Genomic DNA, 22,074 nt, shown 5'->3' with positions numbered 1-22,074 from the left:
CATACACAGGGGTATTTCAATATAAACAAAGAAACAAATGCAAAGAATGGTAAATAAAAGCATAAAATGGCATTATATACTGTATTATATTTATATATTTGAACAGATTTTGCATTTTCTTTTCACATAAATTCTATGACTATGACAGTCGCTACTAAAAAGCTTACACTTAAACTTAAAGGTATACTATGCAGTTTCAGGTAAAACTCGCGAGATGTGTTTGGGTCGACTTTTCATGGCTGGTTCTCTCGTTAGCGACTTGCTACGGCTATGCTGTATGGCTATGCTAGGTGAACGATTCCCTGTTACAAGTTCGTTTACCATCAAATTGGCTTCGTAAAGGTTATATTAAGGTGAAAATCTTGCATAGTGTACCTTTAAGCAATCAGACGCACTGAATATGCACACACTTATCCATTTCCTCAGCTTGTGAACGCAGGCGAGGACGTGCTGGTGTTCTACAACGACCGTGCGTCCTTCCAGACGCTTGTGCAGATGATGCGTCTGGAGCGTGAGCGCTTGGACCCCAACAGTGCCTTGCGCTACCACATCCACCTGGTGGAGCTGCTGGCCGTCTGCACCGAGGGCAAGAACGTCTACACCGAGATCAAGTGCAACTCCCTGCTGCCGCTAGACGACATTGTGCGTGTGGTCACTCACGAGGACTGCATTCCCGAGGTGAGCCTTGCATTGACACAGTGTTTGTGTTTGGGTTCACTTCAGGTTGTTTCTGGTTGTTGTGTTTTATTTTAGTATAGGTGAATGTATCTGCCTAGGGACAATAGATGAAAACTAGCTATGGTGCTAACTCTAGCATATTTACATTGTGTACTTGTACTGATGTCCATCAATATGCACTGTCCCTATCTAAATAAACAATTAAATAAAATAAAGGTGTACTTTAGGGGTTTTGGGTGTGCGTGTTGTGTTGTGTTTGTTGGGATTTGTTGAAGGGGTAACATTTGCATGACGGCCTTTGCAGAGATGGGTAATGTGTGGTGTGTGTGTGTGTGTGTGTGTGTGTGTGTGTGTGTGTGTGGTGCAGATGAAGATGGCGTACGTCAACTTCCTGAACCACTGCTACGTGGACACTGAGGTGGAGATGAAGGAGATCTACACGAGCAACCACATGTGGAAGCTCTTCGATGACTTCCTGGTGGACATCTGCAGAGTGAGAGCCAATCCTGCAGTCCTCCACCTCCACATACCCCCCCCCCCCACACACACACACACACATAAAGCACACATTCCAGTTAGTTGATTTAATTCAGTCATTTGGAGTTATTTGATCAGTGAACCGAAGGCTCCCTTACATGACACAGTCACACACATGCCCACACACAGACACAGACACACACACACACACACACACACACACACACACACACACACACACACACACACACACACACACACACACACACAGACAGACACACACACACACACACACACACACAGACACATGCCCACACACAGACACACACACACACACACACACACACACACACACACACACACACACACATACACACACACAGACACATGCACACACACAGACACAGACACACACACAGACACACACACAGACACACACAGGCACATGCCCACACACAGACACAGACACACACACAGACACACACACACAGACACATGCCCACACATTGACACACACACAGACACACACAGACACATGCCCACACACAGACACAGACACACACACACACACACACAGACACACACAGACCCATGCCCACACACAGACACATTTGCATGATGACTGTAACCTGTGTGAACTGACTCCGTGACCTTTGCCTGTTTCCTGTAGGTGTGTAACAACACGAGTGACAGGAAGCACGCGGACACCGTGCTGGAGCGCTACGTGACCGAGACCATCATGAGCATCGTCACCACCTTCTTCAGCTCGCCCTTCTCTGACCAGAGCACCAGCCTGCAGGCAAGTGCTACTCATCCATCCATCCATCCATCCATCTATCACTCTTTTCTTCTATCCATCTGCTGTATCCTTCCATCCAACCAGTCAATTATCCTCTCAACCATCACTATACCACCATCTTGATCTCCATGAATCAGATAGACCGCTGCAACTTTTTTTTTAATTTGGTTTTCATCATCATCATCATCATCATCAATCATCATCATCATCATCAACATGTCAGACTCAGGGTCCATTCTGTCTGTTGTGTATGAATATGAATAACCATATCTCCCCACCTTTCCGCCATCACTGTGGCTCTGTGGTTGAGCTCTTTTGAATAACTATGTCTACCCTCTCTCCCTGCGTCAGACTCGGCAGCCTGTTCCTCCTTTCTCCTGTTACTCAGCCATAACTATGCCTTTACTGTAATACACATATCCTCCTATCCAACTGAGCCATCACTATGCTTTTAATACACATATCCTCCTATCCAACTTAGCCATCACTATGCTTTTAATACACATATCCTCCTATCCAACTTACTATGCCTTTAATACACATATCCTCCTATCCAACTAAGTCATCACTATGCCTTTAATACACATATCCTCCTATCCAACTAAGTCATCACTATGTCTTTAATACACACATCCTCCTATGCAACTCAGTCATCACTATGCCTTTAATACACATATCCTCCTATGCAACTAAGTCATCACTATGCCTTTAATACACACATCCTCCTATGCAACTTAGTCATCACTATGCCTTTAATACACACATCCTCCTATGCAACTAAGTCATCACTATGCCTTTAATACACACATCCTCCTATGCAACTAAGTCATCACTATGCCTTTAATACACACATCCTCCTATGCAACTAAGTCATCACTATGCCTTTAATACACACATCCTCCTATCCAACTGAGTCATCACTATGCCTTTAATACACACATCCTCCTATGCAACTAAGTCATCACTATGCCTTTAATACACACATCCTCCTATCCAACTGAGTCATCACTATGCCTTTGAGGTCGTTTGAATAACCGCGCCTCCTCTCTCTCCTGCATCAGACGCGGCAGCCCGTGTTCGTGCAGCTCCTGCAGGGCGTGTTCCGCGTCTATCACTGCAACTGGCTGGTCCCGGGTCAGAAGGGCAACGTGGAGAACTGCATTAAGGTGCTCAGCGATGTTGGTGAGAGCTGCGCTAGGATCAAATCATGTCAGAGCTAAACTGACATTTCCTCTGAGCCCTGGGGGCAATGGCAAAATGTGTACGCCCAAAAATGTGGTTTAGTAACAAAGCTGGCTAAGTTAACTCAGTCGTAAACATTGTTTGTGTTTCTCATACATTGACTTATATGTGGCGGCCCACCACAATATCAACATTGACCACCACATAATGATTTTCCAGGTTGTACTAAATTGTGCTTAAATCTGGTTAGTATCATAACCACGCTGTGCTAATTTGTTAAAAACTGTTGCATTCAAGTTAATTCTGCAAACCAACCACCACATATGGAATTCAATTCTTTGGGAAACACTGGCTTCATTCTCCCAGCAAAACAAACCCATATGCTCTTCTATTAGGAAATTGACCACATACTCAGAGTTAGCTTAGTTAGCTTGTCATTAATCATTCTTACATTTACATTCTTAGAATAGACCCCTGGTCTAGTAAAGAGATATATTTTGGGTGTGTGGGACACTTAATTACTAATAGACCTTGCTTTTGTTTGTGTTTGTTGTGCTATGTGTTTTTGTGCTTGCTTAAAGCCAAAAGCCGGACGATAGCCATCCCTGTGGACCTGGACTGCCAGGTGAACAACCTGTTTGTGAAGTCCAACAACATCGTGCAGAAGACGGCGCTGAGCTGGAGGCAGTCGGCTCGGAACGCCGCCCGGAAGGACTCGGTGCTCGCCACCTCCCGAGACTACAGGAACATCATCGAGAGGCTCCAGGTGGGGGATGCTGCATGGTGACATGCTCAGAGGCGTCCACGGAGTCCCTCAGGGCCCGCTGTTCCTCAAGTGCAGATGACAGACTGATGTGTGCATGTGTGTGCGTATGTGTGTGCGTATGTGTGTGTGTGTGTGTGTGTGTGTGTGTGTGTGCGTGTGTATGTGTGTGTGTGCATGTGTATGTGTGTGTTTGTGTGTGTGTGTGTGTGTTTGTGTGTGTGTGTGCGTATGTGTGTGTGTGTGTGTGCGTATGTGTGCATGTGTGTGCGTATGTGTGTGTGTGTGTGTGTGTGTGTGTGCGTGTGTGTGTGTGTGTGTGTGTGTGTGTGTGTTTGTTTGTTTGTCTCGGTTTAAGAATGAACCTCACATGGTTAGGGACAGGACAGAATGTTCAGCACCTTAAATGTCTCTGCGGTGCTGGATTTTACTGATTTTACACTGAATAGTTGGGGGATGTTTAGTACCACATATTTATATTTTTAGTTCCAAAAGTAAAGCCGCAGGCTAAAACTAGTGTTCATTTCTAATGTTCCTAGACAGCATGGCTACTTCATTTTAGCTCATAATAGCTTCCAGGTGCCTCTGTCTTACACAACCTGACTCTTTTCACTATGTGTATACCTCTGTGTGTGTGTGTGTGTGTGTGTGTGTAACTAGGACATAGTGTCTGCGTTGGAGGAACGCCTGAGGCCGCTGGTGCAGGCCGAGCTGTCGGTGTTGGTGGACGTCCTCCATCGGCCTGAGCTTCTTTTCCCAGAGCACACTGAGGCCCACCGCAAGTGTGAGAGTGGAGGCTTCATCTGCAAGTGAGACAAGGCACTGTGTGTGTGTGTGTGTGTGCGTGTGTGTGTGTGTGTGTGTGTGTGTGTGTCTGTGTGTGTGTGTGTGTGTGTGTGTGTGTCTGTGTGTGTGTGTGTGTGCTAGTGAGCATGTGCATCGTTTGGAGGCCAACATATAATGTATATGAACAGACTGAGCTTGTAAAGCTTCCCTGCCAGCTTTAATGTGTTTAATGTGTAACTGTCTCTGTCTGTCTCTTTCCTTATCCGTCTGGTTTTTTTTTCTGTGTGTGTGTGTGCGCCCCCCCCTCTCACTCTTCCCTCTGCAGGTTGATTAAACACACCAAGCAGCTGCTGGAGGAGAATGAGGAGCGTCTGTGTATCAAAGTGCTGCAGACGCTCCGGGAGATGATGACCAAAGACCGCGGCTACGGAGAGAAGGTATGAACACGCGGAGAGGAAGAGAGACATCAGACATGAACATCATGCTCGCCAACGGACTTCAAATCAAAAACATCTTACCAGGCTAGCTTCCAACATCTCCCCCACACCAGCAGCAGTAGACCTGCCCTGCCCAGGAGCAGGCGTAAATGATCCACTAAGCTGAGCTCTTAAAATGCAAGGCACCCAAATCTCATCAGCTTGCATGCCTGCACACCGCATGCTTGTCTCTAACTCCACAACATCTGTTGATGAAATGAGTGTGTGCTGTGTGTGAGCGAGTGGATCACGGCCTGCACTAACCTCCCCACTCTGTTTCAGCTCATGGCCTATGATGATGACATGGACGTGGCTAAGGTTGTCCTCTTTTTTTATCTCTCAGTTCAGCTGTTGCTCTTTCCTTTCTTATATTCTTCCTTTCTTCATCCTGGTAGCAGCCCCCCCTCTCCTCCCCCCGCCTCTCACACCATCAGGTTAATGCAGTTTAAGGTGTTTCTGAGTGTCAGAGTGTTGCATTGACATGTATGTTAGCATTAGCATTTTAGCGTGGTGTGTTAGTATCATAAACGTGGGCATCTCATCCTACAATGTCTATACAACTCAATCAGTCATTACGTTAAGGCTGCTTTGGTTGTATTGCTTTGCATAGACCCGAGGATGACCCATAGCTGTGAAGTAAATTTGAATATCAAGCCGGAGGTGATTTGATATTCAATGATTTCCTACCGAGTGTGGAGCCTCCCTTAGCTCCAGGCATGTTATCTCCCCATCCCCTTAGCCAGTACAAGCTCTGGCATAGACATTAGCCTAGCGCTAACATGTTGAGCGTCTTTAGCATGAACTCCTGTTTTGCATGGTGCTGACATTGCCGTACCCGGTGTGTGGGCCTCTGTTGTCTGTTTGGCTGACTGGCCAAGGAAGTGGATCTGAGCCAGCCTCAGAAACAGCGCGAGGACCAGCGGAGGGTAGGTCATCTCTGAACTCTCTCACAGCTAACCAATAACCCAATAACCCAATAAGCAAAGTGCACCGCATATAGGCGCCGACATGAGAGCGCCAACACTTTCTGTCACTTGCCCATGCACACCTCTGCCGAAACTTCATCAATCATTTGATAAACAATGAATTTTATTGAGTGGCACTGACAAAAGTAGCCTAGAACAGAATCATAATCTACACAGTGGAGGTAAAAGGGTTCCACAATGGTGTGCGGGGTTGTTGTGGAAACATGGAATGTTAAGTCATGGAGTACTGGAAGAGAAGTGCACCGCAACCATGCCGGCGCCAATGTGTGAGAGCATTAACATGGAGGCTGACTCAGGCTGCCACATCCTTACATGTCAACAACACTGAGAAATACACTCACACACACACACACACACACTCACACACACACACACATGAATTTGAATTACAGTCATGCAAAACTTTGACTTCCTCTCTGACTTCCTAATGCTCTGATCGCACCATTTGCTGTTCTGCTCTCTCCTAATTCTGTGGGTTGATATGTAGGACTTAGTGACTTAGTGAACCAAGCTAAGACAAGTACCACTGGTGGTGATGTGTGAAGGACAGTTCAATCATCTCTGAGACACTGTGTGTACGGTATACATTTACACCCATTGATCTTCGTATAGGGTGAGGCACTGAGGCAGATTCTGGTGAATCGTTACTATGGCAACTTCAGAACTGGAGGTAGAAGAGACAGCCTGACGGCCTTCAGTAACACCGCCCTCACACCTGTCGCACCAGTGAAGAGCCAATCAGGTGAGAGGTCCTTTCTCCCTATTAGTTGGTCACTTGAGGTATATACTGTAGGTAAAGTCAGTTAACTCTGAGTGTGTGTGTCTGTGTGTGTGTGTGTGTGTGTGTCTGTGTGTGTGTGCATGTGTGAATAGGTGGTGGCGTCTTGAGTCGAGCAGAGATGTCCCTGGCAGAAGTTCAGTGCCACTTAGACCGTGAGGGGGCATCTGACTTGGTCATCGACCTCATCATGAACACTAACAGTGACCGTGTCTTCCATGAGAGCATCCTATTGGCCATTGCCCTGCTGGAGGGTGGGAACACCACTATACAGGTCAGTCGTGATAGCAGATTTTACAAAAGAAGAAGAAAAAAGTCTGGCACTGAGAGAGTAAATCAGGACAAAAGCCGTGCTGCTGACTGCATCTTGTGATTGTGATTATACTCTGGCCTCGAGGCTCTATAGTGAGCTCATCTGGGGCAGCTCCAAAAGTGGCTCCATGCTTCTCTCTCTCCGTCCTCTCAGTGCTCCAGAAAACCACACTGATTAAAACCAACTTAAGTGTTCCAGCTACATAGAATTCCTTCAGCCACCTTTATAAAGTGATATAGCTTGTACTTAATGTCATTACGCCTTATAGTTCTTTTCCTATTTGCTTCCTCCCTGCCTCATTCTGTAGTTCATTGTGGTCATTCACAGTTTAAGTACACAAGCATAGTGCTGGTGATACTAGTATAGTATGTCCTGAAGTACTTTGTATCTGTGATTGTTAGATGATAATGGTTTCAGTTCAATCCTGCTATATTTACTTTTACTGTACTGGGTTATGTAACCTGCGGTTTCTTTTCTTCACTATCTGTCCAAATACACAACGTTTGGGCCATGAAGGGCTCATTCTACTGTCGTCTGATGGAGGATAAGAAGTCGGAGAAGTTCTTCAGAGTGTTCAACGACCGCATGAAAGCAGCCCAGCTGGAAATCAAAGCCACGGTCACCGTGAACACCAGCGACCTTGGCAACAAGCGTCGTGACGACCATGCCCCAGACAAAGAGACGCCTCAGAAGAGAAGAGGTTAGGGCATGGCTTTGGATGGCTTTGTTTGAGTTTATTTACTAAATATACTTGAGAATATCATGATGCTAAATCGATATGGAACACCAACACTGATGTCTGTTGAAATAGTGATGTCTCATTTTGACCCTATTTTTGGTCAGGGTGAAGGGTAATTTTTATGACTAATCTGTAATTAGATAGCATTACATACCTCAGAAAATAATAATGAATATTGCATCATCTTCATATTTACTGTCACTTGATGAGCAACAGCTGTGCCCAGATGACCAGACACCATTTCCTCTTGCCAATAAAAAGGACGATGGTTCTATTAATGCAGTCAGCAGTACTGAAGTATGAGGATAAAGATCAGGTTGAGTACTGGTGGTGGTCGTGTCAATGCAAATCGTAAATGTAAATCAGGTTTCTAGGCCAAGTATACTGGCGTATACAAGGAATTTGGTCTCTGCATTTATCCCATCCGTGAATTAGTGAACACACAGAGCACACAGTGAGGTGAAGCACACACTAACCCGGAGCAGTGAGCTGCCTTGCTACAGCGGCGGTGGGGAGCAGTGAGGGTTAGGTGCCTTACTCAAGGGCACTTCAGCCGTGGATGTGGTCATGGGACAGCGATGCTCAACCACTTCCCCCGCCCACATTTTTCCTACTGGTCGGGGATCGAACCTGGCAACCCTTCAGTTCCAAGCCCAAAGCCCCAACCAGTAGGCCACGGCTGGCCCTAGAAATGTCTGCACTGCTGATGACCTCCGTCTTGTGTCTCCTGTGTGGACAGTGAAGGACGGCGTGATGGTGACAGACGAGGCGCGCGAGCAGCTTGTGGAGGCTTCGGCGATCACCAAGAAGGCGTACAGCTCGTACCGGCGCGAGGCTGAGCCCGAGGAGGTGTGCGGGCCGGCCGAGGGCCAGCACAGCGCGGGCGACAAGGCCGCCGACAACGGCGAGATGAGCTTTGTCATCCTCATCATGCAGCCCATCCTGCGCTTCCTGCAGCTGCTGTGCGAGAACCACAACCGGGACCTGCAGGTGCGTGTGGCGGCGTGTGTGGATGTGGGGGTAGGGGTGTGTGTGTGTGTGAGTGTGTTTGTGTGTGTGTGTGTGTGTGTGTGTGTGTGTGTGTGTGTGTGTGTGTGTGTGTGTGTGAGTGTGTGTTTGTGTGTGTGTGTGTGTGTGTGTGTGTGTGTGTGAGTGTGTGTTTGTGTGAGTGTGTTTGTGTGTGTGTGTGTGTGTGTGAGTGTGTTTGTGTGAGTGTGTGTGTGTGTGTGTGTGTGTGTGTGTGCATGTTTATGTGGGGGATCTGGGAGCTGCAGTGGTCCCCAGAGGATGTGTTTCCACTAACCACTACCAAACTGTCATGTGGCTAATCCTTGAGAAGCATGATGGCGAGGAGAGTTAACTCTGAGCACAAATCTGCAGCCGGGGACGAGCATAGGCAGAGTCTGACAGATGTGACCGCTTGCAGGGCCCTGCAGCTCGAGCCAGTCGAAGGTCGTCATGAGCCTCTCATGCCACTGAAAACTTCTCTGGCAGAGCAAAGATGGTGGGAGTGAGGATTGCACACGTCCACACCCTCACTCTCAATCCCTCGCCTTGCACAAGCCCCTTGCTCAACATCAACAAAGTCTAATCCCCTAACCGCATATTTAGTTGTTTTTTATTCAGCCAGAGAAGCTGTGTGCAAACAGGAACATGTAGCCACTTATTTAAAACAAAAAAGCTCTCAGATAAAAAAGGCCACTTTCTGTCATGTAAGATCAAGGGCAGGGGCTCAAGCCCCCTTTGATGTTATGCGCCTGGTGTGGCTGTTTCTGTGTGTTTTGTGTGGAGTTAAGGGTCATTTTTTATCTTCCATCTGTCATGTTTCAGAGTCTGTGTAAATAGACATTTTCTTTTACTATTCTAGGTAATGTTAGTTTGCACAGGTGTGCATGTGTTTTGTGTGTGTGTGTGTGTGTGTGTGTGTGTGTGTGTGTGTCTTGTGCTAACCTGCAGGTTAAATTTTGAATTCCTGGCTCCCTCTTCAGGCAAGTATTGTGTGTGTGTGTGTGTGTGTGTGTGTGTGTGTGTGTGTGTGTGTGTGTGTGTGTGTGTGTGTGTGTGTGTGTGTGTGTGTGTGTGTGTGTGTGTGTGTGTGTGTGTGTGTGTAAGGAGGCTTCTTCATTGAGGAAAGGGATCAGTTCAGGCGGTTAAAAATGTTGTGTGTACACATCTTGACATCTTTCATCCAATCAGTAAGCATGTATATGAATATATCTGCATTTTAAAAAGGGAGTGTTACACCATAATCATGAGGGGCTTACGTGTGTGTTACAACTTAATGTTCGTGGAGAATGATCTGTCTATGTAGTGTTACAAAGTATGCACATAAGGACTGCTAACAGAGACTTTGTACTCATGTCACCATGCTGTATCCCTGTGCACACTTGATACAGCATGGATGTTGTTCATGATCAGATATTCTGACAGGCATAGGCGGGGGGTTTAGTCCCAAAGGTGAAGGCTTAAGTTGTTGGTGGACCAAACCATATTCATTATATTTACATGATAGTTATGGCTCTCCGTTTTGTTTTTATTTGCCTTTCTTTCTTTTTCTTTTCTTTGCTATGTGAAGCACTTTGGTCTTATATGTGCTATACAAATGAAACTAACTTGTGTACTCCTATTCCCCCAGAACTTCCTGCGCTGTCAGAACAACAAGAACAACTACAACCTGGTGTGCGAGACGCTGCAGTTCCTGGACTGTATCTGTGGCAGCACCACCGGGGGCCTGGGCCTGTTGGGCCTCTACATCAATGAGAAGAACGTGGCCCTCATCAACCAGACCGTCGAGAGCCTCACCGAGTACTGCCAGGGGCCCTGCCACGACAACCAGGTTGGCATGTCTGAATCCAACATGGCATCATCTATAACAATGCCAGCAATACAGACACTTAAAGGACAAATCTGGCCGATTTTTACATGGATCTTGATCGCTAGACGTGGCCGAGTACTGTTAATAGGAAAAATAACGACCAAAATCAGTGCTACCGAACTGAAGTAGCTGCAGCTAATGGCCAGTACTCCCATTGAGCTACAATGCTAGGTCTGGGGGCATCATCTAAACGTGCCTTTTTGCTTCTTAACAGACTCAAAATATAATTTAAAGGCCTGTACAATATGAACAAGAGTCCTTACGTGACAAAACAACGCATTTTCTACTCATTAGCAGTGAAGAAACAACCATTATGGTCGGTATTTATCTTATCGACAATACTCAGCGACGTCTAGCGATCAAGATCCATGTAAAATCGGCCGGATTTCTCCATTAAGGCCTCCACTTCTGACGTTCAATTACATTAGATTCCATTGTGTCCAATACAACCCCGCCCACCCCCGCCAAACCCTTTTGCTGACGCCTTGTAGATTACGGTTCAGTTCTATTTTTGTCGGTGCCATTCAATTAAATCCATTGGTTATTTAAAAGTGATAGAAAGTGTCAGTGCACTTACGTCTGCAGCTATGTGCACTGTACACCAACATAGCAACTACAAGCAACTACAAACATGCATCCAGACTTGCTCTGACTTCATATAAGTAAGATGATATATGTCTGAAAATAAATTGTCAACTGCAATATATTTTCACATTATCGCACTGACCGTGAAATTATGTGTATGTGTACTCTTAGAATTGTATAGCTACCCATGAGTCCAATGGCATTGACATCATCATCTCTCTGATCTTGAATGACATCAACCCTCTGGGCAGGAAAAGAATGGACCTGGTGTTAGAACTGAAGGTAAGCACCGAGTGACCTTGTAGATGTGTGGCAGTGTTGACCTCTGACCCTACATATAGCACTCAGCAAAAGCCTTGTGGATTTTTGCTATTGGATTGATTCGGTATGTAAATCTTTGCATCAGCGCTTATGTTAGACTTCCTTACCACTTCTTCAGAATAATGCCTCAAAGTTGTTGCTGGCCATAATGGAAAGTCGCCATGACAGTGAAAATGCGGAGAGGATTCTTTACAACATGCGCCCGAAAGAACTTGTAAGTCATCTTGATTGTATGCAGACACACACACACACACACACTAAAATGTGTATTTGGATTAGTAAGGAGGCAATAAACTGCAAACACAGATTCACAAAAGCTTTTTTCCACAGTGCGAATCCCACAATAGCTACAGTTTCTGCCATAACTCGTCTGTAAGCCCCTCTGTTGCTCTCACCCAGCCATACAAAGCAAAGCTCGGCTGACAGAACATTGTTTTCAGGTGGAAGTGATGAAGAAAGCTTACCAGCAGGGGGAGACAGAGTTCGAGGATCCCGAGGAGCAGGAGGACAACGGAGACGATTATGCTGCATCGCCACGGAACGTTGGACACAACATCTACATTCTCGCCCATCAGGTGTGAATTTATGCACACACATGCACATGCGCGCACACACACACACACACACACACACACACACACACACATACACGCTCACACACATACACACTCCCACTCACTCAAAACTGTCATTAACAGATACTGTAATAATAATACATTTAGTTTATCTAGTGCTTACACTGTTAACACTTCATTTACACTATAGAGGCTTGACCTAGAGAGCCCTACAGAGTTGTAATTGTACACTGAACAACAGCTTTACTAAACCCAATCCCTAACCCTAACCTGAACCCTAACTTGTAACGTAACAGAGTTTCAACAGACAGTTTGTTTATAGTCAGGGTATCTGTAGACAGACTATAGGAGGGCATCCAAGTAAAGTGGCCTAATAGCCACATGGTAACTCTTCCTCCCATTACTCCTCAGCTGTCCCGACACAACAAGGAGCTGCAGATCCTGCTGAAGCCTGGAGGAGATGACCAGGCCCTGGAGTACTACACTGAGCACACCGCCCAGATAGAGGTACCTAACAACACACACACACACACAACACACACACACACACACACACACACACACACACACACACACTGTTCTCACAAACTCCTGTTTCTCATACCTTTGTGTGTATGTGTGTGTGTGTTTGTGTGTGTAGATAGTGCGTCAGGACCGCACGATGGAGCAGATTGTGTTCCCGGTGCCCAACATCTGCTCGTTCCTGACGCCCGAGTCCAAGCTGCGGGTCTACTACAGCACGGAGAGGGACGAGCAGGGCAGCAAGATCAACGACTTCTTCCTGAGCGCAGATGACCTCTACAGCGAGATGAGGTGGCAGAAGAAGCTACGAGGTACTCATCGTGTCTCTCTCTGTCTCTCTCTCACACACACACACACACACACACACACACACACACACACGCCAGTGTTGCGCGGGTTTGGTCACAAGCGGCCCGCGGTCGCCCGATATTTTAATCAACCCGACCGCAACTCGGACCGCGAATATTAATTAGGACAAAATTATACCCGACCCGCGAATTCAACCCGCTTATTTACAAAATGTGTGCTTTTGGTTATAGGCTGCATGCAGTGTGACAGTAGGCCATTTCTGTAAAAACAAACTAATTTATTTACGAAACTTGATGCAGTAGAACTACACGCAGTAAGCATGCAGGACATAATGTTTGCGCAGGAGAAAGAATGAGAATAAGAGCGCAAGCACGCACGCAACGCACAAAGGATAAGAACACTAGGATAAGATTTGAAGGCCATGGACATACATCTTTCTTTCGAAAACAGAAATGGTGAGGCGAGGTAGGCAAGAGAGATACATTGCTGGTCAAAACGTTAGCGTAAGAACTGGTTTATAATGCTGAATGAAACACAAAGCTTTACTAAAGCACATCCACTGTTTAAAGTCACAAACACAACGAACTAAGGTAACTTTTATGCATGCGCGAACCTATACATACCGGTAGATATGGCTGTGTAGTCTGTGCCATAACATTTATTCCTGCAGGCTGCCCGTTTTGGCTGTCATACTTTTAAATGGCTTCGCAAGAAGTAGGCCTAGACCATAACCATAGCCTATATCGCTTTTCCTGAAGGGGTGTCTTTATTATTTTAACTCGCGTCTTGCTTCTTTACTGTTGACTTTACTGTATTGATGCTTTACTGTATTGATGCTAGCTTTCTCGTGATATTTTAAGTAGGCCTATTTGTAGAAAATATATATTTAATTAATTTTAACTGACCCGCCCGCAAATGACCCGAATATCATTAAAATATTTTGTTTATGACTCATAACCGTGGGTGACCGCGGTCATCCGCGGGCGACCGCTTAATTTCGGGCAGACCGCGCAACACTGACACACGCGCATGGTCTTCGGTAGTCAGAATAGTAAACAGGGGTATCCAGAGATTACTCTGTGTCTTTTATGTGGCTGTGATGAAGTTGGTGGTGCATAGGCAGGAGCACACATAGAGCCCTTTTCTATAAGGAGTTTGAACGGATGTCAAGATCTGGGCGTAACCCAGCTGCATGGCAATGTTGGAGGCACTCGGCGTAAAGAACTGAACGAAGTACAATGGAGTACTATGCACTTTGGATACCTTAAGTGATTGTTGCCGTGTCTAAACAACAGAAAAGCTCATCAAAACGCGTCTAAGATGCAAAGGCATATAGGGAAGGACTTGGACCCCAAGAGAAATTAAGGTTTATCGGCTGTCCAGATCCATATGAGATCCTCCTTTCCTCTGATAACTTCTGGCATTCCTCTCCCTGGTTTTTAATAACTTTTGGATAATAATCCAGATGTTTTTCTCGATCTGACCTATTGGTACAAACTAAAACATGGCAATAATTAACCATTTTCCTTGACGACGTTCGGGATCTACTTCAGTGCCTAGTGCTTTCTTGTGATGCGAGTATCTCCAATATGACGACGTCCGATCTGATGACGCGCCATGCAAACCCCTTATATGTTTAATAAACACAATTTTACTGGAGATTCTTATCCATTATAAACTGATCTTTTGCTGAACTGTCAAAAAAATGGGCCAACCAAATGAATTCTATTTTAATCAACCACATTTATCACTGTATGTGTGTGTGTGTGTGTGTGTGTGTGTGTGTGTGTTGTGGATTACAGCCAAGCCAGTGCTGTACTGGTGTTCCAGGAACATGTCGTTCTGGAGTAACATCTCCTTCAACCTGGCCGTGCTCATTAACGTGCTGGTGGCCTTCTTCTACCCTCTGGAGGCTGTGAGCGGGGGTGAGTACGCGAGGAACCCTGGAACTGCCTGCGCGCGCACACACACACACACACACACACACACACACACACACACACACACACACACACACACACACACACACACACACACACACACACACACACACACACACACACACACACACACAGAATCATGGGCCTCCAGGCTTGTGTATTTCAGCACTGTGTCCTGTTTCTGCTCTGAGCTTGACTCATCTCATATGTCACTCATGTCAGCAGCTTGGTCAGCTGGACAGTCTCTCTCCCCACTGACCTCCAGCCCATCATCCCTCTGTTCCCTCCCTCTCATCCCGCTATTGTTCTTCGATCTCCTTGTTGGTTTGTTTCATTCTCCCCTCTCCACAAGAATCTCATCCCTCTCTTTTTCTTCGATCTCTTTTCTGGTTTGTTTCTTTCTCTTCCCTCCACAATAATCTCATCCCTCTCTTTAGCTTTGATCTTTGTTAGTTTGTTTCATTCTCCCCTCTCCACAAAAATCACATCCCTCTCTTTTTCTTCGATCTCTTTGTTGGTTTGTTCCTCTCTCTTCTCTCTCCACAATAATCTCATCCCTTTCTTTTTCTTCCTCTTTGTTGGTTTGTTTCATTCTCCCCTCTCCACAATAATCTCATCCCTCTCTTTCTTCTGTCTCTGTCTCTTGCTGGTGTGTTTCGTTCCCTCCCCTCCACATAAGACACAATGTTGGCATGTGATTCATCTGTTGGATAACTATCTTGCCAAGTGGGGTATGCATGTGAATCTGATAACCAGCTGGATTGCATTATCCAGGCACTGAGTCCCAAAGAAAAGAGGTTCTCAAAGCAATCAGATTGTTCTCACTGTGCTCACTGTAAACAATCAGTAAAGTCTCTTTCCTTTGTCTTTGCCTGTGTGTGTGTGTGTGTGTGTGTGTGCATGTGTGTGTGTGTGTGTGTGTGTGTGTGTGTGTGTGTGTCTGTGTGTGTAGTCACGTTGGAGCCGTCCCTGTCGGCGCTGCTGTGGGTGTGTGTGCTGGCGTCGTGGGGCATGGTGCTGGTGCTGCCGCAGCCACACGGCGTCCGCGCCCTCATCGCCATCACCATCCTCAGGCTCAGCTTCTCCGTCGGCCTGGAGCCCACTCTCTCACTGCTGGGAGCCTTCAACGTGAGCAATCACACACACACACACACACAAAGAGATACAGATGGGAGTTAGAAAATGATAGTACTCTAGCTTCTAGCATATGTAACTTTGTAACTGTCTGAATTCATTCATTCATTCATTCATTCATTCATTCATTCATTTAGTCCTGGTTTGTCACCTGATTCCAGGTTTGTAACAAGATTATTTTCCTGCTGAGTTTCGTGGGCAACCGGGGCACGTTCACGCGCGGCTACAAGGCCATGGTGCTGGACGTGGAGTTCCTGTACCACCTCATGTACCTGATCATCTGCACGCTGGGCCTGTGTGGACACGTCTTCTTCTACAGCTTACTGGTACTGCACCAGCACTCGGCACACAACCACCACACTGCTGGGGCGTTGTAGCAGCATTTGTCCTCCAGGGGGCGACATGGTAGCAGTAACATGTCGATCGGCTGAAATTGTCTGTGGCTCAGTCTAAGTGCCACTCTGTTTGTTTACAGTGTCAGGACTGTGAAATGTTGTTTTGCATACACTGAATAGACAACTGGAGGACTCTGAGGAGCAATTCTCTGAATTTGACAAAAAGTCTATTGGGTTATAATCATGGTCCATTCTTTTCACTCTCAACTACCACTACTTTAAATCGAATCTACTAGCTTCTCTCTTATATGTGTGTGTGTGCGTGTGTGTGTGTGTGTGTGTGTGTGTGTGTGTGTGTGTGTGTGTGTGTGTGTGTGTGTGTGTGTGTGTGTGTGTGTGTGTGTGTGTCGTGCAGCTCTTTGACCTGGTGTACCGAGAGGAGACGCTGCTGAACGTGATCAAGAGCGTGACGCGTAACGGCCGCTCCATCGTGCTGACCGCCGTGCTGGCCCTTATCCTGGTCTACCTCTTCTCCATCGTGGGCTACATCTTCTTCAAGGACGACTTCATCCTGGAGGTGGACAGGATACCCAACAGCACTATGGGTAAAAAAAAAAACACAAACGGATGCTCGTGGCCACAGGACATACCTGTTCTCAGGTGTACTGTACCTAATTTATGGTTCTGGTACCGTACCTTTGTCCGAAGCATCTTACGGAATATGAACATTACATAAGTTAAAAATCAAGTAAAAGTAGAACAGAAGACATTAATATCTAATACTTGTCCTGTCTGTTGTCATACATTACGTACAGTAAGCCCTGTGCTGTCTCTATCTGTTTTCTCTTGCTACAGAGGAGGGGGCCAGTATGACTGGTGATGTCATCTCTGTAGGGGGCTGTCGCACAGAGAATGGTGACCCCTGCGTTTCAGAAGACCAAGATGATGGTATGAGTTGTTGATGAGTGTGTGTGTGTTCTGTGTAGTTGTTAGGTGTGTGTGTGTGTGTGTGTGTTGTCAGGTGCATTTGCTGACATGTTGCTGTGTGTTTGGGCGTGCGTAGACTCGGATGGGGAGAGAGCGTGTGTGTGTGTGTGTGTGTTGTCAGGTGCATTTGCTGACATGTTGCTGTGTGTTTGGGCGTGCGTAGACTCGGATGGGGAGAGAGCGTGTGACACACTGCTGATGTGCATCATCACCGTGTTGAGTCACGGCCTGAGAAGTGGAGGAGGAGTGGGAGATGTGCTCCGTAAACCATCTAAAGAGGTAACACACACACACACTCACACACACACACACACCCCACACACACACTCACACACACAAACACACACACTTCATCACTAAGGTCTTAGTTCAACAACTTAAACAGAACTAGTAGTAACTGTATGATGAGATCATAGATACTGATGCAATGTGCAAATGTGTGTTTGTGTGTGTGTGTGTGTGTGTGTGTGTGTGTGTGTGTGTGTGTGTGTGTGTGCACAGGAACCTTTGTTTGCAGCCAGAGTGGTGTATGACCTGCTCTTCTTCTTCATGGTCATCATCATCGTCCTGAACCTGATCTTCGGTGTGATCATCGACACCTTCGCCGACCTCAGGAGCGAGAAGCAGAAGAAAGAAGAGGTGCTCAAGACCACCTGCTTCATTTGTGGTGAGAAACACACACACACACACACACACACACACACACACACACACACTCCACTTACAGACACCCAGACAGACACTCACACTCCCTAAATACATACTCACAAACACGTCATACTGATAATCCAAAAAAAAACCTGAGTACATCTGCTGTTGTCTTTCTTGCTTTGACCCTCCACAGGGCTGGAGCGAGACAAGTTTGACAACAAGACGGTGACGTTCGAGGAGCACATCAAGGAGGAGCACAACCTGTGGCACTACCTCTTCTTCATCGTGCTGGTGAAGGTCAAGGACTCTACCGAGTACACGGGGCCAGAGAGCTACGTGGCCCAGATGATCAAGGTCAGACCAAAGACAAAAGCACTCATAACAGGCCCAAGGCCACATCTGCACAGAAATGAAGGTGTACTGGCCATTGTGTGTCAGGGTGCATTCACTGGAATTAACCAGAAGATGAATTTGCCACAATAGGACATAGACAGCTTTTTAGTCATTCTGATTAAACTATTCCGAATAAAACTTTTGTGTCATCTGTTTACATGAGGTAGCCTGGAAAATCCAGACCCTGGTAATCTAGAAAGATTAAGGGTCTGGCCATGAATAATGTAATGGCCCAACTCGAGGGAGGGATGCATTTGAAAATCTCACTGCACACAATTGGATAACATTAGACCAATGTTTACTCTGAAGGATTCCGGACTTCGAAGCAATTGGATAACACTACGACCAATGTTTACTGACTGATTCCGGACTTCCAACGTTGCAGCGCTGTAGTCATCTGTTTAGCTCACCTCTGGGCCGATGTGATTGGTTCCCCGCGATGTAAGGGGCAAAAGTAACGTCGATCATTACTCATTGCCAGAGTCTCTTGCTGACACAATTCAAATTGTGCTCTCGCGAGAACTCTGGATTTCCAGGGTATACATGAGGTACGTTCTATTCCGATCAGGTGCTCTCGAGCGCGTTAGAATCTTTGATCAGAATTACTGATTTGCTTTTGAGAAGCTACAGCGGACAATCTGATTGGCCGTATACATGGCTGTTCAGTTGGAATAAGAACGGAATACACCACCTCTTTGAATCCGATTAAAATTCTAATCGGAGCGGCAGTTTTATTCCAATCAGGGAGTTGATATGTGTCACTTTGATTCCGATTGAGCCATTATTCCAATTCTAGACGGATTAAAAGTGTCCATGTAAACCTAGCTACTGCCACGCCCTCTGTGCCCTCTGAGATTGTTAATGTTACTGTCGAATATATATTCAGAGACAGCTGATGGTGTGTTTGTGTTGAATGGTATTCCTAATCTTAATCGTATCTAAATGAATAGTAGTCTGTCTAAAGTATGTAAAAGTATAGTAGCTAAATAGTAGCATAAACCTCATATCTTTCTCTCTCTGTCTCTCTCTCTCCCCCTCTCTCCCTCTCTCTGCCCCCATCTTAACCCTGCTACCCCATCTCTCTCTCCCTCTCTCCCTCTCTCTGCCTCAATCTTAACCCTGCTACCCCATCTCTCTCTCTCTTTCTCTCTGCTCGCTGCTACCCTGTATCTCTCTCTCCCTCTTTCTCTCTGCTGCTCCCTGCTACCCCTTCTCTCTCTTTTTTCTCTCTACTGCTCCCTGCTACCCCTTCTCTCGTTCTCTCTCTCTGCCCCCATCTTTAACCCCTGCTACCCCGTCTCTCTCGTCTCCCTGCAGGAGCACAACCTGGACTGGTTCCCGCGGATGCGCGCCATGTCTCTGGTGAGCAGTGATGGCGAGGGCGAGCAGAACGAGCAGCGCTGCCTGTCGGAGAAGCTGGATTTCACCATGAAGCTCGTCACCAACCTCACCAACCAGCTCAACGACCTCAAGGAGCAGGTCCGAAACCAGGCTGCCAGCCAGCCTCACATTGAGAATGACGGCTTGTTGTGTTGTGTTGTGTTGTGTTGTGTTGTGTTGTGTTGTGTTGTGTTGTGTTGTGTTGTGTTGTGTTGTGTTGTGTTGTGTTGTGTTGTGTTGTGTTGTGTTGTGTTGTGTTGTGTTGTGTTGTGTTGTGTTGTGTTGTGTTGTGTTGTGTTGTGTTGTGTTGTGTTGTGTTGTGTTGTGTTGTGTGTGTGTGTGTGTGTGTGTGTGTGTGTGTGTGTCTGCATACAATCAAGCTGACTTACAAGTTCTTTCAGGTTAATTTATTCATCCCTAATCAACGGCATTAGCTAGAATAACATGAAAAGGGGAAGAACACAGCTATGTAATACCATTAGACTCAACGGCCTAGCTGTTTGTACGTGTGTGTCTGTGTGTGTATGTGTGTATGTGTGTGTGTGTGTGTGTGTGTGTGTGTGTGTGTGTGTGTGTGTGTGTGTGTGTGTGTGTGTGTGTGTATGCGCTGACTCCTCTCCTGTTCTGCAGATGACAGAGCAGAGGAAGCATAAGCAGAGGATCGGTCTGCTGGGAAACCCTGTCCACCTCAACGTCGCCCAGCAACCTGCCTGAGCTCTGTATGTGTGTGTGAGAGTGAGAGGGAAAGAGCAAGTGTTTGTGTGTGTATGTGTGCAAGAGAGAAATAAAGAACAGGTGTGTGTGTGTGTGTGTAAACACCTGAATGTGCAAGTTTGTGCGTACGGTATATATATATTTGTGTTCGCCACACACACTATTGTGACTGCACTGATACATCAGCCTGAAGAGTGTGACACAAGCCAAGTGCATCACCAGATGCCAAATGACACATAGTATATTTAACATATTTGACAAAGAAAAGGAGTATATAGAAGGAAATTTGAAGGAATATTTGTGTTTTATAATTATAGAAAATGGCTTATATATTGTTTGTAGTTGCATTTCAACTGAAGAGTCAGAAACAGTATTGAGCTCTCATTTGTTGTGCATGTGCAATAATTATTTTACCATCACTGACCATAGCGTGTGACCCTCCAAAACCCCTCCTGTAAACCCTACTGAAGGAATCCGGCTGTGAAAAATACAAAAGCATGGTCTGGGGATGGGATTTTGTCATAGTGCATTGTCCTACCATGCCATCTGTGACACTAGTTTTAAAGAGATGATGAATGTTTTGAGGAAAGGCCTCATTTTAAGTTTCTCTCAAAGAGTTAATCACTCATGTTACATTCCACTGTAACAACCAACCAATAACACAGAAGTTTACTGTATGATAGTCAATGCCTTTTAGCGAGGTACGAGCATGTGTTTATGTGTGTATGTCTGTATGTGTGATTTTATTTGCAATAATGGGTACAGGGGAATATTTGCATGTTGCACACATACACCATTTTTATCTCTCATTCACTACAGAAAATAACACTGTGCTTTAATTGTGTGGCCATGAGTGATTCTAGAAATTTCCCTGTGTATATTATGAGTGGTTGTGTAAAGTTGTTTATGCTTGCGACGTCTTACTGTGAGGTTCGGCACCATGACCGGTCGCTTCTGTGTGCTATACAGAAATAAACCAAAGAGCCTGTACTTTAATCATTGCTTATTCTTATGTGACATTTCCATTTAAAGTAACACATACTGGGTAATTAGTGCTAATGGAGTACTAAATTAGTCTAAACTAAACCTGACGGAAAGGGTCATGCTCTTAAGCGCAAGGTTAAATAGCGGCATACCCGGGGCATTGCTGCTCAACTGGTTATAACGCCCATCCCATATTCCCCATGGGGACGGTGACCCGGGTCCGAGTCCACCCGCGTCACTTCCTGGTCCCATCCCATCTCTCTGTCCCCAGGCTTCCTGTCACTCCCTCCGCTGTCGCAAATATTAAAAAAAGTGCCATACCAGGCATTTTGGACATGCATTGATCCGCAATATCAGACTCCATCTCGTTGTACTGTAAGTCAGTGTGGCAT

At 46.0% G+C, this 22,074-nt stretch overlaps 1 protein-coding gene across 3 annotated transcripts in view; it reads left to right on the top strand.

Annotated features, from left to right (window-relative positions):
• The window catches only part of itpr1a (inositol 1,4,5-trisphosphate receptor, type 1a), a 51,306-nt gene extending 29,612 nt beyond the window's left edge, over positions 1 to 21,694 (top strand). Inside the window, exons 32-60 of one of the 3 annotated variants that reach the window (XM_076268226.1) lie at positions 427 to 678; positions 1,046 to 1,171; positions 1,826 to 1,954; positions 3,016 to 3,136; positions 3,718 to 3,902; positions 4,560 to 4,708; positions 5,011 to 5,122; positions 5,444 to 5,479; positions 6,040 to 6,087; positions 6,760 to 6,889; positions 7,021 to 7,199; positions 7,755 to 7,938; positions 8,717 to 8,967; positions 10,613 to 10,813; positions 11,609 to 11,719; positions 11,877 to 11,972; positions 12,199 to 12,333; positions 12,745 to 12,840; positions 12,974 to 13,166; positions 14,967 to 15,089; positions 16,057 to 16,232; positions 16,400 to 16,564; positions 16,989 to 17,178; positions 17,429 to 17,521; positions 17,724 to 17,839; positions 18,062 to 18,227; positions 18,405 to 18,565; positions 19,922 to 20,083; positions 20,615 to 21,694. In XM_076268226.1, the coding sequence (XP_076124341.1) occupies positions 427 to 678; positions 1,046 to 1,171; positions 1,826 to 1,954; positions 3,016 to 3,136; positions 3,718 to 3,902; positions 4,560 to 4,708; positions 5,011 to 5,122; positions 5,444 to 5,479; positions 6,040 to 6,087; positions 6,760 to 6,889; positions 7,021 to 7,199; positions 7,755 to 7,938; positions 8,717 to 8,967; positions 10,613 to 10,813; positions 11,609 to 11,719; positions 11,877 to 11,972; positions 12,199 to 12,333; positions 12,745 to 12,840; positions 12,974 to 13,166; positions 14,967 to 15,089; positions 16,057 to 16,232; positions 16,400 to 16,564; positions 16,989 to 17,178; positions 17,429 to 17,521; positions 17,724 to 17,839; positions 18,062 to 18,227; positions 18,405 to 18,565; positions 19,922 to 20,083; positions 20,615 to 20,698 (4,170 nt within the window). In that variant the 3' untranslated portion in view covers positions 20,699 to 21,694. The remainder of the gene's footprint in view (positions 1 to 426; positions 679 to 1,045; positions 1,172 to 1,825; positions 1,955 to 3,015; positions 3,137 to 3,717; positions 3,903 to 4,559; positions 4,709 to 5,010; positions 5,123 to 5,443; positions 5,480 to 6,039; positions 6,088 to 6,759; positions 6,890 to 7,020; positions 7,200 to 7,754; positions 7,939 to 8,716; positions 8,968 to 10,612; positions 10,814 to 11,608; positions 11,720 to 11,876; positions 11,973 to 12,198; positions 12,334 to 12,744; positions 12,841 to 12,973; positions 13,167 to 14,966; positions 15,090 to 16,056; positions 16,233 to 16,399; positions 16,565 to 16,988; positions 17,179 to 17,428; positions 17,522 to 17,723; positions 17,840 to 18,061; positions 18,228 to 18,404; positions 18,566 to 19,921; positions 20,084 to 20,614) is intronic. The other 2 variants (XM_076268227.1, XM_076268229.1) reach the window with 2 other exon arrangements.
• Positions 21,695 to 22,074: the final 380 nt, after the last annotated feature.

Source organism: Alosa pseudoharengus, unplaced genomic scaffold (assembly GCF_046254945.1).
Source record: "Alosa pseudoharengus isolate Yale_2024_CS ecotype anadromous, Long Island Sound unplaced genomic scaffold, YU_APseudo_1.1 YU_APseudo_1.1_scf_5, whole genome shotgun sequence".
NCBI lineage: Eukaryota > Metazoa > Chordata > Actinopteri > Clupeiformes > Clupeidae > Alosa > Alosa pseudoharengus.
The sequence above is the reverse complement of the archived record's forward strand: the minus strand, read 5'-3'. Positions and strand labels throughout refer to the sequence as shown.